This window comes from Drosophila grimshawi, unplaced genomic scaffold, assembly GCF_018153295.1.
Source record: "Drosophila grimshawi isolate 15287-2541.00 unplaced genomic scaffold, ASM1815329v1 contig_311, whole genome shotgun sequence".
Classification (NCBI taxonomy): Eukaryota; Metazoa; Arthropoda; class Insecta; order Diptera; family Drosophilidae; genus Drosophila; species Drosophila grimshawi.
In genome coordinates, this window is record NW_025063098.1 from 21,541,647 (window position 1) to 21,548,784 (window position 7,138).

Below are 7,138 nucleotides of genomic sequence, written 5' to 3' on the forward strand. Positions count from 1 at the left end.
AGAGAGGGGGGAGAAGTGTTGGGGGCGGGCGAGAGCAAAAGGAAGGACGGCAGAGAGCGCGCCAAAGCTTACGCAAACATGAGCCGAAGGATGATGCCCAGCCACCAGCAGTAAAACAAAATTGCCACATATAAAAGCAAATAATGAAGTGAAAATGGCAACAATGTGATTACACCACAGGATGAGCCTTAATAAATTGCAAGCAGTAGCACAGCAAGAGAGAGGGGCGGAGAGAGAGAAAGAGCGGGAGAAAGACAGAGTGAGAGAGAGAGAGAGAGCGCCAGCGAAAGCGAGAGAGATTAAAGTGAGCAACTGCGACGGCGCTTTGCCCGCATGTTGCTGGCAAATGTTGCTAGCAACATGTTGCTGGCAGCTAACTTGTTGGATGCGCTCCGCTTTGCATGTGTAAGTGTGTTTAAATAAAGTGTGTGTGTGTGTGTGTGTGTGAGTGTTTGTGTTTGTCCTTGTGTGTGTTGTTGTTCGCTGCCACGCGCTTGCCTGACTTTCATTTAAGAGCCTCGAACTAAGCGCTGCGAAATATTATATGTAATTACATCAACTTCAGTTCCCCATCCAAACATATTGATTCAGCCGTTAATCTGAGATTGTCGATTGAAATGTTTCGATTGCGATAGCGAGTTACGTTGCCCAATACAATTATAATAAGTATAATAAGCAGCATTATTAATTGTGCAGCCATAATGGAATCATTTACAGCACATTATAAGCACAGGCCCAACTGGCAGCAACAACAACAATAGCAACAACAACAGCCATTTACAATAGCATCATGGGGCAGGCAGCAGCTGCGGCGCGCGATTCATGCAACATTACGACGAATTAAATTGCTTGTAATGATGATGGTGACGGCGGCAAGCAGCAACAAAATCACACACACACACACACACACACACACAAAATGTGAGACGCCATTGGGTTAAAGAGGGCTAAATGCGTGCAATCATTGTGGGTGAGTGGGCGTTTGTATGTGCGTGCGTGTGTGCTTGAGTGTGTGTGAGTGTTTGTGTGATAGTATTTGGGGGGAAGAGGGAGCACTGGGTAAATGTCAGACAGCATTTATCCATTTGTAGCTGGACGCTAGGGAGCAACAGCAGTATTTGCCGCTGGCCACACAGACGGCGTGCAAGTTATAGTAGTGTATTCCTGTATGAGCATATGAGCATATGAGCATATGAGCATATGAGTCCGTGTGGGTGTGTATTTAATGGATACACAGTTGTATCTTATCGCAAATGAAATTGTTTTCGAATCCAATATAGTCCAGTCTGGATCAAAAGTTTGCGCCTAACATTTTGGACGAGTGCAGAGAGTAATGTTTTTGGTATTGGACAGGCAGGCCTGGAAAACAACTTATTCAATTGTATTTGTTTTTTACTGGTAACCAAATCAGTTTTATTTCACTATCCGAACGCACAAAAACACAAAGAGTAATCGAACAAAAACAAAACATCATCGAGGACATTCCTTTGTTCATTTTAGCAGATATCTTTTAGCTGCCGTATTAACTTCTTCTTATTGTTATTCTTACCACTAATATATTCGACTGAAGACGACAAAGGAGAAGAACAGCAGCCACATGGAGCAGGGAGTAATTGAAGAACTGATTCACTTGCAGCTGCCCGAAATGGAAGTTGCCAACGTTGTCAATGTGCGTGACGGCAACGGCAACGGCAACGACATCGATGGCGGCAACGAAGTGTGGGCCCAGCACCAGCTGGATAATGTAAATAATCGCCAAATGGCCATCTTGCTGGATGCGCCACCAGAGCCGCCAATTGTGCTGCACCAGTTGCCGCAACCGGTGAACGTGCCGCAACGACTGCGCAAGAAACGCTGCTTTTGGACAATCACAAAGCACTTTCATGCGCAGCCGGAGAGGTGCGCTCTCCTGTCGAATGCCTGGCAAGCCGTGCAATATGTCCAGCCGGCGCAGCGCAGCGAACACTTTGCCAATTATATGTACAAGCATATGAATAGTCGAAACTATCCAAATGGTGAAGGATTGCCGAATCGCTGGGGTCACTTCTGAGTTGTTTGCATATAAGCAGAGATAAAGACAGACACTGAGACAACTAGATTAAATGTTTATAAGCCCAAATACAACTGACCAATGTGTAACTGATTTGGGAAACTCATTTAAGAACCACCCGGCCTGATATCTGTCCGAATGCCGTGAGGCCAGAGGCTTTGTGGAACCGCTTACAGACTACATGAAATTGCCAATTAATAAACGGCAAATTGCCAAATTGAAAACTGGCAAAATTCATCCACACACACAGACACACACACACTCAGATGCCTGGGCACAATCCTGGTCTGGCTGGTGAACAAAGCTCTGAGTCCCCCTCACAAAGTGTGGTTTTGCATTTGCAACGTGGTTGTAGTTTATTTGCCCATATGGATACAAATGACAATAACAATGACAATACAAAAGCCGTTGAACGAACAACTGGGCAAAGTGTAGCAAATAAATACAAAATTCAAAAGATAATTGCAATCAAAGCCACAAAATGTAGCCAAAAGGCTTATAAATTGAGGGCGTGTGGCAGCAAAGTATGCTACCACGCACACATACACCCACACGCACACACACATATATATATATATAAATATATATATGGTTACACAAATGGAAACAGAAGGTAAACGCTTTCTATGAATTGCAATAAAGCATTCAGCATCACCAAAAACAATGGCAACAGCAATGCATTTGAACACCAGCAGCAATAATAATTACAAATTTAATTGCAGGACTTTCAAATGCCCTGTTTATTTGTTGTTAGATTGCATTTCATGATAAACTAATCAAGACTTGCAAGCCTCTTGACACCGATTATGTGGCAAGCTTTTCCAAGTTACAATTTCTTGCTCCAATCCAAAATTTAATTCAGTCATGGAATTTAGCAAATAACTTTTTATGGGTTAATTAGTGGAAGTATTTTGATTTTGAAAATAGAAAATTAATCAAGAATATATAGGTAAATGTGTATATATATCACCAAATTGTTTGCTTGGCCCCATAATCTCTTTTAATCAAATCCGAACTTCATATTTGACACATAGCACAAATAAAGCAACTGCTTTATCGGATGTGTCTACAAGCTATTGTCTGTTCTTGGTCATTATAACAAGATGCACATCATCATTATTATGTGGTAATCCACACAAAACATGTTTACTGTTGTTGTTGCTACTAAAAGTTGTTTTTGGTTTTTTTTGTGGCTGCACCTCAACGATTGATATTTGATCGAGGCAAATGCAACATTGTTGTCGACGCATCTCTAATTGAATTGAATGCAAATGATTTTGAAATGGATTGCCTCATGGCTAGGGGGGGCTATGCATTCGAAACGAGAAACAAAGAAAGCAGCGGCTGCATTTCAAACGTAATTATGGCTTGTCACCCTGCAGACACGCCGGCCCCATCCCACTCCAAAACTCAGTGTCATTCATTCAGCAAGGGTTGATTAATTTACCAAATGCAGCAGCAATCTGGCCATGACAGTGGTGCTTTTACCCCACCCTCCACCGCCGCCCCCACGCTTACAGTCATTTGTCACTGCAGGACGAGGTTGTGGGTGGGGATGGGGGGTGGGTGCGGATTAGCATTGGGTTTGGGGCCAGGGTTGTTAGCCCAACAACAGTGAAAGCATGAAATGTGATTGCTTCGACTCGTCCGTCTGTCTGTCCGTCGCTACACTGTTTGTTACTTGATGGCTTTGATCTATTGCCACCACTAGCCCCACATCCACATCCACCTCCAGCTGCAGCTCCAACTCCAACTCCAATTGCAACTTCAACTGGTAGTCAATGCACAGCTTACCACAGTACCTGACTTTTATTGAGTAATTGATGTTGCCTTTGCTGTCCTTCCGTTTGCATTGTTAGTCAATTTCATTGAGCCGCCCATTAATGTCAGTTATCAATTAGCTTAATTTCAATGTCATGGCCAAATTGATTATGTTACAAGAAACTCCTCTCTTATTAAAATGCGACCTGGCAAGGCTGAAATTTCAACTAAAATTGCTGAACCTTATATTGAAAACAGCTGTTAATGCTCTTATTTAACAACAATTTTTCTTAGGTACAATACAAAGTTAAATAAAGTTTAATCAATTATGAACTAATTGCGATCCTTAACTTAAGATGGTTTGGCTTAATATTGATTTGATGACTTGAAGAATATGTAATTTGAATGGTAGCCAGATTATCGATTGCTTTGTAATTGAACGTTACAAAATAGAATGAAAACAGTTTGGTAACATTTCAACAGTTTCAAAAGTCACGTTATAAATAAGTTTTTACCCGAAAAGTGTATTCCAGTGTCGGTTCTGTTTTTGAAGTGAGTTTTTTGTGTTTATGGCGCAACGTGTGCAAAAACTTTTTCACTTACAAAACAGCTCACAAGTAAATTACTTACCTTGACTTCCACAATGCCGCCCAAGGAGAGTTGAGAGTCGGAGAGGGTCGCGTCTGGGGAATCGAAGCTTAAGACTGTGACTACGACCATTATTACCAAGTCGTGTGTGCCCCGGCAGCATATTGTGCACACACACACACACACAAAGTCAGGCCGAAGTAGATGTAACAAATTGCTGGAAAATATATGCATGTAAGTATCTAGTAAATACGGCAGCAGAAACAGCAACAGCAACAGCAACGACATCCACTGGATACGGCAAATGGCAAATGGCAAACAAAGTAAGCAACATTAAACAGGCTTTTCAGCGTAAGTAGCGTGGGTGGGCCACTTGCCAAGTGCGTTTGTCCGTTTGTTCGACTTCCTTCTGCAACTGTACTCAGGGGCAAGTTGTCTGTCTCAATACCATCAGTAGCATTAGTTAACAGCTCCTAAGGCTGACTCGAACTCGCCAACACTGCAACAGATTTCAATCCCATGACAACGCTGCAACAGATGCGGCAGCTTCACGGATTCCCATTCTTGTCTGAGTGGTGCGAAAGTCCTTTTAAGAACTGGCTGTTGCCATTGACTACCTTGTGCAAGGTGTGCATCAAATTATTAAGTGCAAAATGTTGACTTGGACTTGAACAACAGGTAAGAAGAATGCTATTCAACATTGCTATGCAGTGAAATTCAGACAGACTTTTTTTTTGTTGAATTTATGCGTATTTTTCTTGCAACTTCTGAAAGCACCATGATTATTAGCCTTCGCCAGCACCCTTTCCCGAATACGATTTAACATTGCAGTCCTAATATCTGACATCTGAATAATTCATTGCATCAATTTCAAGCTGTTGTTCATCCCATTTGAGTTCTGAGTAGTTTCCTAATAGTGTACTAACCCGATTTAAGTGCACAATATTATTCATTTCACTGCGCCTCGCAGTGAGGCACTTGATGGAATTCGGCAGAAGATGCACAGACAGACAACTCCAAAGACCAGACACACAGTGGATAGATACACCTACAAACACACACACATAGATATGGACATATACACAGATTGGCTGCCTGGCAGTCAGCAATGTTGTTGTTCTTTTTGTTGTTGTTGTCAGTGTTCAAGTAAATAGACAATGCAGCACTGCAAACACTCAGCTGGTCAGCTGTAGCTGGATAGTCGAATGCCTCAGCAGCATTTTCGACCAGCAAAACGTTTATAAATATTTTAGAAAATATTCGAAAACTTTAAATACCAGGCAGTTATAGTTTTGGCATTGGCATTGCTGTGCTGTCCCATTGCAATTCTCGTTTTATTTGTTTGCTGCAACGATTGAGTGAGAAAGCAATAAAACTATTGCAGTCGAATCGTTTTATTTGGCAAGCCATTAAATTGCATACTAAATCTCAAAATTGATGTTTAGTAAATGCTTTAGTCAGGCAGTGGAAGTGAACCATGCATTTGCCCTTTGTTATTTTAATTGATGGCAATTAGCAGAGTCCTTGGACTCCGCAAATGTATCTGTGTGCAAGTGTGTGTAGGACGAGCCATTAACACATTTTAATCTGCCGCTGGATGATGGCTCTTGTGTGGTCGCTGTGGCTCCAATGGGGGGGAGGGGACAGACGCCCAATGCCCAACGCCCGACGCTCTTAATCATCAGCATAAGCAATAATGGGAAACAATTGCCGTCTGCCGTCTGACGTCTGCTGGCAAGTCGCCTTTTGCTGCCGTTGCAATTGCGGGCAAACTTTTATTGCATCGCCATGTCAACAGCAATCGCAATCTGTGTGTCGTTGCACTTAAAATGCGAATACGAATTGTGGCGCAAAATGAAGCTACTTGTGTGCCCGACACTGATACAGATACATGCTGGCCAGAGCGAGACAGTGAGTGCGGCAGGCTGTGGCAAGAGACGAGCTCAACTTTCTGTACGACCGTCCGTCTACTGCATGCCTGCCACATTCAATTAGTGCAACAACATATCCTGTCAGCCAGCTGCTGCTGCTACTACTTCTGCTGCTGCTGTCGTATCGAGAGAGAGAGAGAGAGAGAGAGAGAGAGCTACATGAAAGGCAGTAGCAACAACAATAGCAAGAACAGGGACACAGCTACACTTAATTTTATTCATTTGACAGTTGCAACACAGGCTCACTTGCTGCCACACACAGGCTGGCACTCACACAAAACGCACACTGTCACACACTCGCCGTGCTGCACATGAATCGCTGCCACACGTATGCCAGCAATTAAGGTCATACTACCAGCAACAGCAGTAGCAACAACAAGAGCAGCCGCAGCAACTGCCTCATTTTGCATATGGGCAGAATTCTTTTTTAATTATGACATTTTATTGAGTGAACATTAATGCCAAAATGACAAAACCCTCATTGTTCGCCACTGAGCAGGTTTTTTGGGGGGGGAGTGGTTTTGGGGAGTATGCGATTTTAATGAGCGAGTCGACAGGGCTGCGAAATTCATTAATCAGGCTTGTGGCAAACGAAAAATCAAGCTTTCATCACCCTCAGCACGAGCGAAGGTAGATTAAACTCTCATGAAGGGTGATGTGAGAGGGCCATTGACATGAGAGAGAATGCCAAAAGTCAGTTAAACGAGCCCTTTTAAAAATTTAAATTTTAAATTAGAAATTTCCAATCAATGCTTGATCAATATTACCAAATTTAAAATGCAATTTTATTGAAGTAATTACTAAACAC

At 42.6% G+C, this 7,138-nt stretch overlaps 1 protein-coding gene across 1 annotated transcript; it reads left to right on the plus strand.

The window, feature by feature from the left end:
• The first annotated feature begins 1,417 nt into the window (after positions 1 to 1,417).
• On the plus strand, positions 1,418 to 2,139 carry LOC6568298 (male-specific protein scotti). Its single transcript, XM_001994843.2, has one exon. The coding sequence runs from the start codon at positions 1,598 to 1,600 to the stop codon at positions 2,048 to 2,050; it is 453 nt and encodes a 150-aa protein (XP_001994879.1). The 5' UTR covers positions 1,418 to 1,597; the 3' UTR covers positions 2,051 to 2,139.
• The last annotated feature ends 4,999 nt before the right edge of the window (positions 2,140 to 7,138 follow it).

Coding starts and splice junctions, on each gene's coding strand:
- LOC6568298 (XM_001994843.2), top strand. CDS start 1,598: ATGGAGCAGGGAGTAATTGAAGAACTGATTCACTTGCAGCTGCCCGAA.